The sequence below is a fragment of the Panthera leo genome, chromosome B3 (genome assembly GCF_018350215.1).
Source record: "Panthera leo isolate Ple1 chromosome B3, P.leo_Ple1_pat1.1, whole genome shotgun sequence".
In the NCBI taxonomy this organism is placed as follows: Eukaryota; Metazoa; Chordata; class Mammalia; order Carnivora; family Felidae; genus Panthera; species Panthera leo.
The window spans coordinates 20,757,163-20,772,259 of record NC_056684.1 but is presented as its reverse complement, the minus strand read 5'-3'; the positions used below and the strand labels follow the sequence as shown (position 1 = coordinate 20,772,259).

The window sequence follows — 15,097 nt, the reverse complement described above, 5'->3', positions numbered from 1 at the left end:
AAAGAGGGAGAGAGAGAATCCCAAGCATGCTCTGTGCCATCAGTGCAGAGCCTGACATGGGGCTTGAACTCATGAAACTGTGAGATCATGACCCGAGCCAAAACCAAGAGTTGGACACTTAACTGACTGAGCCACACAGGTGCCCCCAAATCATGAGTGGAACATTTCTCAAATATTTCATTATGGATCCCTTTGGACACATAGTATCGATGAGTGTTTTGCAGTCCTAGGGAATTCATAAACTTTGTAAAAACACTGCTTTGAAGGAAAATAATCCTTGATGAGCTCCAGAACATTCTGTGAGGCAACCTTAAAACTGAGATGCTGCTTGAGCAAACTGAGGTAAAATCTCTTAAGCAAAAAGAACTCTGCCTCTGCCTAGCTTTCCATTTATGCCAATGGGAAGCAGTGGCCAATAACTTCCCACCCTCTGGTCACTGCTCCCAAGGGGTTACCTGTGGAGATGCCTGAGCCATTGCCGCAGTTCCAGTCAACACCTCACTGTGAGCTCCTGTAGGGCCAACAAGACTCTGTGTTATGTGAATGCTAGGTTCTGGGGCCTCCCACTGCATGGGGGGTGAGGGACACGTGAGACAGTCAAGTGTACACGGCCAAGCAAGGACAGTTCCACTAGTCAGTGAGCTCTCCAAGCACTGTGTGGAGACCTGGAGTCTACAAAGGGTTAATGAAGATGACATTTGAATGGGTCTGCAGATTGGTAGGATATCAACAGGTGGGCCTGCAAGAAGGTAACAGGTGAGCTGGTGAAAGATGTGTTTAAGAAAAGCAAATTTATATAAGGCTCTAGAAATTAATTCTTAATTCTTGGGGCACTGGGGAGCCAGTGATGGTGCTAGAGCTAGGGAGCAGTGCTATTAAAGCTGTGTGGTAGGAAGTGCTTTCTGGCAGCCGTGGGTAGGGTGGTCTGGACTTGAAAAAAAGGCTGGGATGATAGGACATTTTTGCCCAAGTGTGGGTCAGGTCACAATTTTGAATATGGTCAAATTCCATGAAACTAGCCTGCTCCAGACTAACAGCGAAAGAATAGTGACCATGCCTACACATGCAACATCACAGACTGAAATTGTTTCGTGTGGGTTTTCTTAACACACAGAGCACGTTCCTTGCCTTTCCAAGGGGTCTGAGCCGTGGCTTTAATTGTCTGAAATAGAGATGAGTCATTGGCTATGAGCAGGTCGAATGTGTGTCTGTCATACTCCACCTTGGACAGCTGTCAGCCCTGATGCTTATAGCACAAAGCTGAGCAGTTAGGATAAGGCCAAATGTCCTTGAGGTCTAATTGAGACATACTCTGATTTGGTGTGTATCAGAAATTAGAAAAATCAATAAAACACTGAAGCAGGAAATGCAAAAGCCAAAATGCTTTCCTGCTGAAGGTACAATCCCCCCAGGAATGAGGACAAGGAGCATTTTCAATGAGAGGCAAGGCACCCCAGATGACCCTATTAGGAGGTTTAAATGCTGCCATACACCCGCGGCTTTTTAAAGGTTAAACAACAGGTTTAACCACTTCTGCTCTAAACTCTACGTTGCCTTTCCAGTAGTGTGTTGGCTTCACCTTTATGGAACCAACTCAGACTGAGTCCATTGCAAACTGAGCTTATTCCCCTAGGTTTCTCAGCCTCCCCAAGGGGAGGCTGAAAGTGACACTTGACATATTCCCCCTGCCCCCACCAGTATCCGTTTAATGAGGCAGGGGCTGTCTCCAAGGCCAAGGTCACCTGCTCTGGACTCTGCTCTGAGATGCTGGGGCTAGACCTCTGCAAACCACATTTCCTAGACTCCCTTGCCAGCTGGCTAACTGTTGGGTTCTGCCAACAGGGGGTGCTAGAGGGGGGGGGGAGTCTGGAAGAAAGGAGCTACATTATCCTGCTCCTTCCCCACTCCTACCCTTGTGTTCCTCTAGCCCAAGGGGTTCACACACCTGATGGGAGTTTCATTATTGCCCAGCCTTCATCATCCACAAAAGAGGAGTGTGCATTTTAGACCCTGCTGGAGGGAAGTCTCTTCCCATATGTCTGCTCTGGAGAGGGAATACCAACTTAGGCATGTGCTGTCCTTACATGTGCCCTGGAACCAGGGTGGAGGGCTGGGCTTCCTGAGGCCCACTTAGCGGAGACCCTAAAATTTGGCTCTGTGAGAACAGCGCACAGTCTGTTGTCTGAGATGAAGGGTGAAGAGGTCGGCAGGCCTCAGGTGATCCTGCTTGACCACTGAGGGCCCACAAGACTGTAAGCATATTACTGACCCCTTTGAGTTTTCGTCTCCTTTCCTCACCCCACCTGGCCTGACAGGGTCATACTGGGAAACACCATTTCTAGGTCACAGACCCAGATGGCAGTGTTGTGGGGCTTAAACAAGACCACATCACAAATATTAGCTCTTCAGTCCCTATGCCTCTATCTCTGGCCACAGGGGGAGGGGGAGAAGTAAGGAATGGAGGGCAGGACAGGCCTGCAGGGGTCTGGAGACAAGGGGCTGGAATTTCCACAAACTCCTCTGAGTTATGAGCAGACTCGTCTCCTCCAGGCCCCAGGACAAGCCTACCAGCCTCCTTTTACACCCTCCCCAGGCTCCTGACCAGCAGCTGCCTCTCTGGTTCGCAGGGAACAGCACACTTTCCCAGCTTCCCTGCCACATTCTGGCTCCTGAATGGGTCACACACACCTTTGAGACTTCCCTCAGGGACTAAGAAATACAGAGGAATAGGCCTCTTCCTCTACCCTTCCTGAGACTTGGTACAAATACTCTAGTATTACTATGGTAGAAGTTTTCTTAATCCACCTCTCCTGGCCAACCGATCTGATGAGCTGGGGTTTCCCTCCATGCCCCAGACCCTGGAGTGACGCCTGCCCGAGGCACCTTGCTGCTCTCCAGTCCTGCCACCACGCCAGGTGTACCATGTGTGTTTCCTGCCTACCCAGGACACAGGGGCGCATTCCCGAACAGCTAAAGGCCAGTTTTAGTTACTACTGTAATTCATAATGAAATATGAATGCAGGCAGGAAAACTCGCTCGTTCTACGAGAACCAAGTTGGACGCTTTGGAAAGACTTGACACAGGAGAGCAGCTGAGCAGAAACCACTGCCAAAATGGGAACTGGCAAGGCAGCTAGCTGTAAGGGAGGGAGAGGAGTCAGAAGATATCCAGGGGAGTTCGTGCATCTCATTTTGCCTGGCTCATGCCAATTTCAAGGATCTGGAAATTACAGATAGTGATATTTTTATGAAGTTTATACAGGATATGCAACTTGGGGGCACCTGGGCAGCTCACTTGGTTCAGTGTCCTACTTCAGCTCAGGTCATGATCTTGCAGTTCGTGAGTTTGAGGCCCACATCAGGCTTGCTGCTGTCAGCCTGTCAACATAGAGCCCGCTTTGGATCCTCTGTCCCCCTCTCTCTGCCCCTTCCCCACTCACGTTCTCTCAAAAATAAATCAATATTAAGAAAAAAAAAAAGAAATGCAACTCAGTACAGCAATGTGTAGACCTATAATTGAACAGAAGATCTTGGCCCCAAATCAAAACCCTGATGGATAAATGCTCATCTGCATATTTAAAGTCAAAATAAAATGTTTGTAGCTTGTATCTATCACTTTTAGGATTGTCTGCTGTAACTAGATTTTAAGATTAACCATACACCCTTTGGTCCTAGTCCCCTAGTCCTACAGAAGTAGCACCTACTACCTAGAGACGTTTCTGGTAAACCCAAACCTCAAGGAAGGCCACTGTGGGTCCAAAGAGGGCCAGCCTCCGTGGGGTGCTGAACCAGCAGTGGAGTGAGCCAGAGAGGCGAAGATACTGGTGAACTTGAGCGATTCTGGGGCTCCCAGGAGGTGGTGTCCCAATCGTCCCTGGCCGCGACACCCCTTGCTAGTTCTGTGGGCAATGATGCTCTGTCTGCACTTTCTGGAGGTGTTCTGCTTTACAGGGCACATGACTAGTGTTGAGAACATAAATGACAATAATAAAAGATGAAGTTCACAGGCAAGTTCCTAATGGAGATGCATGCAATAGCAGATGATGTCTCTTGGGCTAAAGTGGCTGGCGATAAAGTACGTGGGGAGGAAAAGAGCTGAATGGAAAAATGGAAAAATGAGATTATGCTCAAGAAATAAAACTAAAAATGTGAGATTAGAGACACTTTGGAGGTAAAAGCTTTCTCCATAAAACCATATCTATAAACTGAATTTTATACTCAGATCGCCTTTTGCCACTAGTTCCAAACATATTACAGTACTTCAGCTTTCTAAATTCTGACGCTAGGCATCTCATGTATACATGCATTCATTATATGAGTTCCCCAAATGGTTATTTATCCCAAAATGCTGATCCCCAGAAATAAGAAAGGAACTGCGGGTTCCTTCCATGCCAGGCTAAGGCTCTTGCTGTGAGTCTCAGTCTGTTGTCTAGAGCGCCCCGTGGTCTTCTTTGTTGTATAAACTACACCTATGAGAATTAACTCACTTCCCATTTTTGTGCTTTTGGAGCAGGGCTGGAGCTTAAAGGTACTTGTGAAACAATGTGTGTGCAGATGCCTCCTAGATTTTTAAAATTCTGTATCTCAACCTCTTATAATTATCTCACCCACACCAAAAATTGAGAGCAGTATATCCAGGGACCCTTTTTTTTTTCTGAATCTTCCCAAAGAACTCCATCCTTTTTTGTAAAATAAACAATTCTCTTTTTTGCACTCATATTTCATCGGCTTATATAGCACTAAAACATGCACTTAACAATCCAAATACCATTGACATAGACTGGTTTGGGGACAGATACAACTGTCCCTTGGAAAGCTTGTGACCCAACTACTGGGAGCAGAGAAGGCACATGGGTGAACCACAGAGGCTGCTGGTGAACAAATGTGTTGTGGGGAGCAGGCAGTGCATCATCGGTGGGATGGAGACCATGGCTACCCGGCCAGTGGGGTCAGCACAGGTGGGCTAAGGGAGCTATGACTATATGTGCTTACTGAAGCACCATCTGCACAGGCATAAACAAAACCACAACGCAGAGTACTAACCACTATATGATCACAATGACATAAACAAAACCAAAATCAAAAATAAGATAGGGGCGCCATGGAGCACCTGGGTGGCTCAGTTGGTTAAGTGTCCAACTTCAGCTCCTGTCATGATCTCACGGTTCGTGAGTTTGAGCCCTGCATTGGACTCTGTGCTGACAGCTCAGAGCCTGTAGCCTGCTTTGGATTCTGTGTCTTCCTCTCTCTGCCCCTCCTCCGCTTGCACTCTGTCCCTCTCTCTCTCTCTCTCTCAAAAATAAATAAACATTAATAAAAAAATTTTTTTTGAAAAGAAAAGGGCGCTTGGGTGGCTCAGTCAGTTAAGCATCTGACTTTGGCTCAGTTCATGATCTCGTGTTTCTAGCCCCACTTTGGGTGAGCATGAGCCCTGCTTCTCTCTCTCCGTCCCTCTCTCTCTTTTTCCCTCTCTCTGCCCCTTGCTCACTCATGCCCTCTCTCAAAAAAAGAAAGAAAGAACTCAAGCATTCATGGATCGAATAGATAAATAGCCAGCTGACTGACATTACATCCATATTATGGATCAATGTAGACAGGAATACATTTCTGTGTAGATTAACCTAGAGGGATGTCCATGAGAGTTTCAGGCTATTAAAATCACACTGCAGAGTGATAATGAATGGTGCGATCCTATTTGGCTAAAAGGAAGAAATAATGGAAGGAAGAAGAGAGGGAAGGAAGGAGGGAAGAAGGGAAGGAGGAACAAGGAAAATAGATTATATATGTTAATATAAACACTAAGAAGTCAACAAAGAAATGGAAGGATTTAATGCAAAGTTTCCTCAACAGAATAAGATGGGAGAAGGTAGATTATTAACTATGCCTTTATCTCTATGTTTTACTTGTTTCAGTGATCATACATTACTTCTTTAATTAAACAGTCTAATGAAATTAAGTAAGAAAATTAAAGTCAATTGCAATGGAGTAGAGCTGGAGAAAAAGGAGAAGACTTTTCTAAAAAAGTAAAAAGAGCCTGAGGCATTTTCATGAATAACTAGTACCAGGTTCCATCCTGCAGGGCGTACCCATGAGCCCCTGGGCTTCCCACTTCTCCTTTCTCACGGGTGCAGCCTGTGTGGCCAGCTTCACCCAGCTTCTCACCCATGTGGTAAAAGCCCACCTCCTTCACATGGCCACCAGGGTTTTTCAAAGTCCACACACATGCATTATGTGATTCCTCTGTCAGCAGACCCAAGAGGAAGCAGAACATGAACAGTCTTAAATAGAGCAGAGGAAACTGGGACCAATAGGCAGGGATGTGCCCAAGATCATGCACTGGTTCCACAATGCACCATGGTCATATACCACCTGTTCCCCTTGAGCCTTGTCTGGTCCCATAGCCCATAGCCACAAAGGGAAAAGGACTCACCTGCAGGAATTTAACTGATTTCTACTTCTAAGCCAGGGGCTAGAAGCAAACTTACCCGCAAACACTCAGCTATGAAACAACCAGAGGTTGTGAGGGTGGCTGTGGTAATTGTAAAAACACCTTATTTCCCTGTGGTGTTTTACAGTTGGCAAAGTACATCAAGGGCCATGGCATTCACAGTCGTGGCTGAGATAGCCCAGTAACTAATATTCTGCCCACATTTATGGATTGACTAGGTCATGTTTCTTGAATGTTCACCAGGTATACCATTAGGTTCATTTGAGTTGAGGAAATTGAGGCTCTGGCGGGTTCAGTGACATGTCCGGAGTCCCCTGCCTCATATGCAGAAGAGGTGGGACTCCGACCCAGTCATGGCTGTCGTCAGGCCCAGGATTCCAGGCCCGCTCAGGTTCCCTGTGGCAGAATGATAGAATGACCCTGCTCTTGATGTTACAGTTGTATACTCTATCACAGCTTCCATAGGCCTGATGCTTGTTTAGTTGGGTTTCATTCTAACACTTCAAACCAGGAAATGCAAACGTTTACATTTATAGCCCTTTGGTTCTGTTAGTTTGGTCAAATTGGTGTGATATTTACAGATCAATAGTAAAATATGCAGAGGTGAGTAGAACCCCATGGTACTTAACCTTTCCTTTACACAACATGCCGGAGAAAATCACCAACATGAGGCCTCGATGAGCAGGGCCAAAAGTTCATCGCTGCTGAATAACTGCTTAATTAGATACCTTTCGGAGAACTGCCACTTCTCAGAAAGGTCAGCCCTGGCTGTGACAGCTGTGTAGATATACACTGGGACAAAGAGGCGGATGTTGCATATGATTAGAACCAATGAATTTTTAACATCTTGGTAATGATGCTCTCTGGCCCTGTATCTTGATGAACTGATGTATTGCCATGGGGTGGATAAGAAAGAGCAAATAAAACAGCCTACTACAAGAATAACTTGCTTTTCTTTTCGTGAGATGCATAAAACACTGAGGGGGAGGCAGATGGATCTTGAAGAAGCAACACAAGAGACAGAGACACAGAGACAGACAGATGCACGCACACACAGATGATTCCTACCCTGAGCACTAGAGAACAATATCTTCCCATTAGTTTCTCTTTATCGTACTGACTTTAGTGGTGACACAGCAAACAATGGGCTGTGTTTCATTTACACTGAATAATAAAGAGCCTTCATTATTTATTAAGCATGTACTTATAAACGTGTATTAATATGTGTATGACCCTTGCTCCTGTTCTTATCTTTCTCCCTTGGGAGCAGCAGTTCTTCGACTGTAAGACCCTGGCCAGGATGGTCATGAGGGCCAGCCAGTGACCTGCCAGTAGATTATGAGCTCAGGGTTAATTAGGAAGTCTAAAAAGCACAGATGAGCAGTTTTTCAATTTGAAAAGAACTCACCTCCCTTTATTAAAAGAGAACATTAAAGCTTGAAGAAGCCACCTCACTCTGGAGGTGCTGGGCCCAGAGGATGTCTAGGGCTATAGGATTGTCACTAAAATTATTCAGGGGACACAGTAGAGGCCATCTAGAGGGGCATGAGGGTGGCCGGACTCTGCTAACATGCAGCTCTGTTAACATGCATTCAATGCCTAAAATAAATATGTTAACTGGCACCAAATGTACAGGTTCTCTGTCTTCCAGAGGGCAGCATGAGGTGGCCTCCACGGACCCTCAGGGCCTATCATCCTTGGGGTTTCTGGTTGGAAGCTAGAAGTGTCCACTCTATGTTGGTTTCAAACTGGCTGGAGGAGAAGGGGGTCAGGCTAGCCATCTTGAGCGTGCTTGGGAAGGAAGGGGGCCACTCACCATCTGCAGGACATCAGAAGAGACCATCTGCATGCAGCACATGGCTGTGGCCAACGCACACACGATGGTGGAGAGGACATTGAGGGCACACACGCTGAAGAGGAGATCCTGTGAGAGAGAAAAAGGCAAAAGAAAGTCAGTCTCATCCTGACAACCCAGAAGGCAGATCCTTAGCATTTCCATCAAGGTCCAGAAAAAGCGTGGCCAATTGTTATCCACTCCATGGAGGTCTTGTTTTGTAGCTTTTTGTTTGCTTCATAATCAAAACTGGACTTTAATAGAGACACATCTGTTTATTCTTCTACAATGCTGATCGAATTATTAGATACTAAATGATATATTTCACAATTTTGATCATGATTAGGCAGTCACTGTCTAAGAAAATCTTGGAATCACCAGCATTTAAGTGGGTGGGAAATCTTTATTAATTATAAAATGTATCTCAAAATTTTTAAGTATTTAATAAAATGCCAAGCTTGCTTGCTTGCTTCCTTCCTTTCTTTCTTTCTTCCTTTCTTCCTTTTTACTGTTTATTCATTTTTGAGAGAGAGAGACAGAGCACGAAGAGGGGAGGGGCAGAGACGGAGAGACACAGAATCTGAAGCAGGCTCCAGGGTCTGAGCTGCCAGCACAGAACCTTACGTGGGGCTCGAACTCATGAACCATGAGATCATGATCTGAGCTGAAGTCAGACACTTAACTGAGGAAGCCACCCAGGCACCCCTAAAATGCCAAGTTTTTAAATTAAGCTTTTTACCTTGGGGTAATGGTAGAATCACATGCAGGTATATAAGAAATAATACAGAGAAATCCTGCATACTCTTTACTCAGTTTCCCCCATGGTAGCATCTTACAAAACTATAGTGAAATATCATAGCCAGGATTGATGTGGATGCAGTCAAGAAGCACATTTCCATCATCACAAGGCTCCCTGCCCCATGTTGCCCTTTCATTGACCAACATACCTCCTTCCCCCTGTTCCAGCTCAACCCTTGTCAACCATTAATTTGGTCTCAATTTTTATAATTTTGTCCTTTCAAGAACCATATACAAGTGGAATCATATAGCATGTAACCTTACTTTTTTCACTCAGCATAATCCCTTGAAGATTCATCCACGCTGTTGCATGTATCGTAGTTCATTCCTTTTTACTGTTGAGCAGTATTCCATGGCTTGGATGTAGCCAGTTTGCTCAATCAGGCACCAGATGAGAAATATCTGGGTTGCTTTCAGTTTGTTGGCTTATACAAATAAAGTTGCCATTAACATTTGTGTACAGGTCTTTGTGTGACCATAGGTTTTTATTTCTCTGGGAAAAATGTCCAAGAGTACAGTTGTTGAGTCACATGGTAATTGAATGTTTAGTTTTATGAGAAACTGCCAAATTGTTTTCCACACTGGATGAACCATTTTACGTTCCTACCAGCAGTGTATGAATGATCCAGCTTCTCTGTTTCCTTGCCCACACTTGGTATCACCATTTTTATTTTAGCCATTCTGATAGGGAGTGTAGTGATATACCAATATGGTTTTAATTTGTATTTCCTTGATGGCTAATGCTGCTAAACATCTTCATGTGTGCTCAGTTTTTTAAGTTTATTTATTTATTTTGAGAGAGAGAGAGAGAGAGAGAGAGAGAGAACGAACATGGGAGGGGCAGAGAGATAGAGGGAGAAAGAATCCCACACGGGCTCTGCACTGTCAGCTCAGAACCCATGTGGGGTACAAACTCATGAACCGTGAGATCATGACCTGAGCTAAGTGAAAACAAGAGTCAGACGCTTAACCAGCTGAGCCACCCAGGCAACCCTATGTGTGCTCATTGGATATCTATGCCCTCTTAGGTAAAGTGTCTGTTCATACCTTTTTCCCATTCCCCAAATGCACTGGATGCATTTTTATTGAGTTTTGAGAGTTCTTTTTGCATTTAAGATCCTGCTCTTTTGTCAGATATGTGGTTTGCAAACATTTTTTCCCAGTCCATAGTTTGTCTTTTAATCCTCTTCACACAAGTTTTCACTGAACACAAGTTTTGTAAGTTTCATGTTCACAAGATCCAGCTTACCAATTTTACTTTATGGATCATGCTTTTGGTGTCAAGTTTAAGAACTTCTGTCTAATCCAAGATTGTGAAGATTTCTGGGTTTTCTATTCTGTTCCATTGATACATATGTATGTTTTTGTGCCAGTACCATAATGTTTTGATGACTATAGCTTTGTAACACAGCTTGAAGTCTGAAATTGTGATGCCCCCAGCTTTGCTTTGCTTTGTCAAGATTGCTTTGGCTATTCAGGGTCTTTTGTCCTTCAATGCAAAATTTAAGATTGTTTTTAAATGCTGGTGGCATTTTGATAGGGATTGCACTGAATGTGTAGATTGCTTTGGGTGGTATAGACATTTTAACAGTATCTGTTATTCCAATCCATAAGCATGGAATGTTTTTCCATTTCTTTGTGTCCTCTTCACTTTCTTTCATAAGTGTCCTATAGTTTTCAGAGTATAGATCTTTTACCTCTTTGGTTAGGTTTATTCCTAGGTATCTTAGGGTTTTTGGTATAATTGTAAAATGGGATTGATTCCTTGATTTTTTTTTCTGATGCTTCATTATTGGTATATAGAAATGCAACAGATTTCTGTACCTTGATTTTATATCCTGTGAGTTTGCTGAATTCATGTATTAGTTCTAGCGAATTTTTTGGTGGAGTCTTTCAGGTTTTCTACATAGAGTATCATGTCACCTTTGAATAGTGAAATTTTGACTTTTTCCTTCCCAGTTTGGATGTCTTTTATTTCTTTTTGTTGTCTGATTGCTGAGGCTAAGACTTCCAGTACTATGTTAAATAGTAATGGTGAGAGTGGACATCCCTGTCTTGTTCCTGACCATTGAGTAAAAGCTCTCATTTTTTTTTCCCAATTGGGTATATTAGTTGTGGATCTTTCATATATGGCCTTTATGATGTTGGGGTTCATTCCATCTATCCCTACTTAAGAATTTTTATCAAGAAAGGATGCTGTATTTTGTCAAATGCTTTTTCTGCATCTATTGAGAGAATCATGTGGTTCTTAGCCTTTCTTTTATCAATGTGGTATATCACATTGATTGATTTGTGAGTATTGAACCATCAGTGAAGCCCAGGAATAAATACCACTTGTGGTGACTAATTATTTTAATACTGTTGAATTAAATTTGCTGGTACCTTGTTGTGAATTTTTGCATCCATGTTCAGGGATACTGGCCTATAATTCTGCTTTTTAGTGGGGTCTTTTTCTGGTTTTGGAGTCAGTGTAATCGTGGCCTCCTAGAAGAAATTTGGGAGTTTTCCTTCCATTTTTTTGGGGGGGGAGGACAGTGTGAGAAGAACAGGTATTAATTCTTCTTTAAATGTCTTGTAGAATTCCCCTGGGAAGCCATCTGGTGACTTTTGTTTGTTGGGAAATTTTTGATTGCTTATTCAATTTCTTTTCTGGTTATGGGTCTATTCAAACTTTCTATTTCTTCCTGTGTCAATTTTGGTAGCTTGTATGTTTCTAGGAATTTGTCTATTTCTTCCAGCTTGTGCAGTTTATTGGCATATATTTTTTCATAATCTCTTATAATTTTTGGTATTTCTGTGGTGTTAGTTGTGATCTCTCCTCTCTGATTGATGACTTTATTTATTTGAGTTCTTTCTCTTTTCTTTCTGACAAGTCTGGCTAGGGGTTTATCAATTAATTTTATTAATCTTTTCAAGGAATCAGCTCTTGGTTTCATTGATATGTTCTGTTTTTGTTTGTTTCTCTTTCGTTTATTTCTGCTCTAGTTTTTATTAGTTCCCTTCTGCTAGATTTAGGTTTTTATACTGCTCCTTTTCTAGCTCCTTTAGGTGTAAAGTTAGGTTGTGTATTTGAGACTATTCTTGCTTCTTGATACAGGCCTGTATTGCAATATACTTCTCTCTTGGACTGCCTTTGCTGCATCCAAAGGGCTTGGACTTTCATGTTTTAATTTTCCTTTGCTTCCATATATTTTCTAATTTCTTCTTTAATTTCCAGGTTAACCCATTCATTCTGTAGTAGGATGTTTTTAACCCATGTATTTGTGGGATTTCCAAATTTTTTCTTGTGGTTGATTTCAAGTTTCATAGTGTTGTGGTCTGCAAATATGCATGGTATGATCTCCATCATTTTGTACTTGCTGAGGACTGATTTATAACCCAATATGTGATCTATTCCAAAGAATGTTCCATGTGCACTTGAAAAGAATGTGTATTCTGCTGCTTTAGGATGGCATGTTCTGAATATAACTGGTAAGTCCAACTGGTCCAGTGTGTCATTCAAAGCCATTGTTTCCTTGTTGATTTTCTGCTTAGATGATATGTCCATTGTTGTAAGTGGGGTATTAAGGTCTCCTACTATTATCTATTATTAATTATTATTATCAATGAGTTTATGTTTGTTATTAATTGATTTATATACTTGGGTGCTCTCAAGGTGGGGGCATAAATATTTATAATTGTTAGATCTTCTTGATGGACAGACCCCTTAATTGTGGTATAATGCTCTTCTTTGTCTCTTGTTACAGATTTTGGTTTAAAATCCAGTTTTCCGGATATAAGTATGGCTACTCTGGTTTTTTCCTTTTTTTTACATCCATTAGAATGATAGATGGTTCTCCATCCCTTCACTTTCAATCTGCAGGTATCATTAGGTCTTTATAAAATAAGTCTCTTGTAGGCAGCATATAAATGTGTCTTGTTTTTATTTTTATACATTCTGATACCCTATGTCTTTTGATTGGAGCATTTAGCTCATTTACATTCAGGGTGATTATTGATAGATATGAATTTAGTGCCATTGTGTTACCTCTAAAGTAAGTGTTTCTGGTGATGTTCTGTATTCCTTTCTAGTCTTTGTTGGCTTTGTTCCCCTTTTCCCCAAAGAGTTCCCTTTAATATTTCTTGCAGGGCTGGCTTAGTGGTTACAAACTCTTTAGTTTTTGATTCTCTGGGGAACTCTTCATCTCTCCTTCTATTCTGAGTGACAGGTTTGCTGGATAAAGCATTCTTGGCTGCATATTTCATATTTTCCCATTCAGCACATTGAATATATCATGCCACTCCCTTCTGGCCTGCCAAGTTTCTGTGGACAGATCTGCTGTGAATCTGATCTGTCTTCCCTTGTAGTTTAAGGACTTTTTCCCCTTGCTGCTTTGAGGATTCTTTCCTTGTCTGTGTATTTTGTGAATTTGACTATGATGTGTCTTGGTGATGGCCAGCTTTTATTGAATTTATTGGGAGTTCTCTTGCTCCCATGTGCTTCTTGGATTTTCACATCTGTTTCCCTCCTCAGATTAGGGAAGTTTTCAGCTATAATTTGCTGAAATAAACCTTCTGCCCCTCTTTTTCTCTCTTCATCTTCTGAGACTCCTATGATATGAATGTTATTATGCCTTAAGGAGTAACTGAGTTCTCTAAGTCTACACTCATGATATAATACCTTTATTTTTCTCCTCTTTTCAGCTTCATTATTTTCTATAATTTTATCTTCTATATCATTGATTTGTTCCTCTGATTCGTCCATCCTCCTTGTCTTGGCATCATTCAGGCTTGCATCTTGGTTAGTGCATTTTTAAATCATGCTGCCTGCTCCCGGGTTTCTGCCCTCCTTCCCCACCAGAGCACTGCTAAGCCAACCAGGCACAACCCCAGCAGCAGCGTGGATCTCTAAAACTTTAGTCTGTTGCGTATAAAGACTTGGAAGTATTCAGCCCCTCTCCTTTTCCCATCAATGGTTTTTGGGAAGGGTTTTCTTGTGCAGTACCCTCTGCATTTTCACTCTTTTTTCACTCTTTCTCTCTCACTCTTCTCTCAATGATCAGGGTTTCCTCCCCTCCACAGCACCCACAGTTCTTTTCTCCTTCAAATCAACTTCCACAGTTCCTACCTTCCATGAGGTGGTCATTTTTCTACTTGTAGATGTTCAGCCTTGTTTTCTCAGTCCTCAGATCAATTCCTTGGGTGTTAAGAATGATTTGATATTTATCTAGCTGTGTTTGAGGGATGAGGCAAGCTTAGGGTCACGTTACTCCTCCACCATCCTAACCACTCTCCCCTGGATTACTGTTATGGTAATTTTGGGGTAAATATCCAGTAATGTGATTACTGGATCATAGGGTAGTTCTACTTTTAATTTTTTGAGGAACTTCCATACTGTTTTCCAGAGTGGCTTCACCACGTTGCAATCCCACCAAAAGTGCAAGAGGGTTCCTTTTTCTCCACATCCTTGCCAACACTTGTCATTTCTTGTGCTTTTGATTTTAGCCATTCTTACAGGTGTGAGGTGATATCTCACTTCAGTTTTGGCTTGAATGAAATGTATTTCTTACATAAGAAGACTTGAAAGTTGAAAATTACTCCTTGATCGTTAGGCTGCAAAACAGATGTTGTATTAGCAGGCATGAAAATGACATTACTTTCATTGTGCATCTTCATCAGAGTCGATCTGTCTTTAGAATCTTTGAGGCCAGGCATTGACTTTTCCTCTCTAGCTATAAAAGTCCTAAATGGCATCTTCTTCCTATAGGCAACTGTTTCTTCTCCATTGAAAATATACTATTGAATGTAGCCACCTTCATCAATGATCTTACCTAGATCTTCTGAATAACTTAGTGCAACTTATACATCCACACTTGTTGCTTCACCTTGTACTTTTATGCTACAGAGACAGCTTCTTTCCCTAAACCTCATGAAGCAACCTCTTCTAGCTTCAAACTTTCTGTCCGCAGCTTCCTCACCTCTCTCAGTCCTTGTAGAACTGAAGAGAGTGAGGGCCTTGCTCTGGATTAGGCTTTTGCT

The 15,097-nt window shown here is 42.5% G+C and overlaps 1 protein-coding gene across 2 annotated transcripts in view; it reads right to left on the bottom strand.

Moving 5' to 3' along the window:
* Positions 1–15,097, bottom strand: part of FAM189A1 (family with sequence similarity 189 member A1) — a 447,576-nt gene that overhangs the window by 25,755 nt on the left and 406,724 nt on the right. For both annotated transcript variants that reach the window (XM_042941212.1, XM_042941211.1), the window contains one exon: positions 8,264–8,371. In XM_042941212.1, the coding sequence (XP_042797146.1) occupies positions 8,264–8,371 (108 nt within the window). The remainder of the gene's footprint in view (positions 1–8,263; positions 8,372–15,097) is intronic.